The sequence below is a fragment of the Merops nubicus genome, unplaced genomic scaffold, assembly GCF_000691845.1.
Source record: "Merops nubicus isolate BGI_N331 unplaced genomic scaffold, ASM69184v1 scaffold25867, whole genome shotgun sequence".
Classification (NCBI taxonomy): domain Eukaryota; kingdom Metazoa; phylum Chordata; class Aves; order Coraciiformes; family Meropidae; genus Merops; species Merops nubicus.
The window spans coordinates 4148-4446 of NW_008622681.1; the positions used below are offsets into that span (position 1 = coordinate 4148).

General features: G+C 63.9%; 1 protein-coding gene across 1 annotated transcript in view; it reads right to left on the reverse strand.

Moving 5' to 3' along the window:
• The window catches only part of LOC103777333 (neurobeachin-like protein 2), a gene marked incomplete at both ends in the record, with an annotated part of 10098 nt that overhangs the window by 4070 nt on the left and 5729 nt on the right, over window positions 1-299 (reverse strand). The window contains one exon of the mRNA XM_008944886.1: window positions 87-172. Coding sequence (XP_008943134.1) covers window positions 87-172 — 86 coding nt within the window. The remainder of the gene's footprint in view (window positions 1-86; window positions 173-299) is intronic.

The window sequence follows — 299 nt, forward strand, 5'->3', positions numbered from 1 at the left end:
TGGTGCAGGCACGGGTGGGTGCCCAGGGGTGTCAGCCCTGAGGTGACACCTCTGTCACAGCCCCCTGCACCCCCAGCCCCGCTCACCTTGCGGCAGATATCGAGCCGGATGGTCAGCTCAGCCCGGTGGGACAGGGAGACCACAGCCACCAGGTCCTTGTAGTTGGGAGGGTCTATGCACAAGGAGAGACAATACGGTGGTGGGGGACACCTCCCTCTGTCCCCAAAAGCCACCAAAGGCCCCCCTGTTGTGGTTGGAGGCTTGGAATGGGGGCGTGACCTTCCAGCACCTGGGATGAC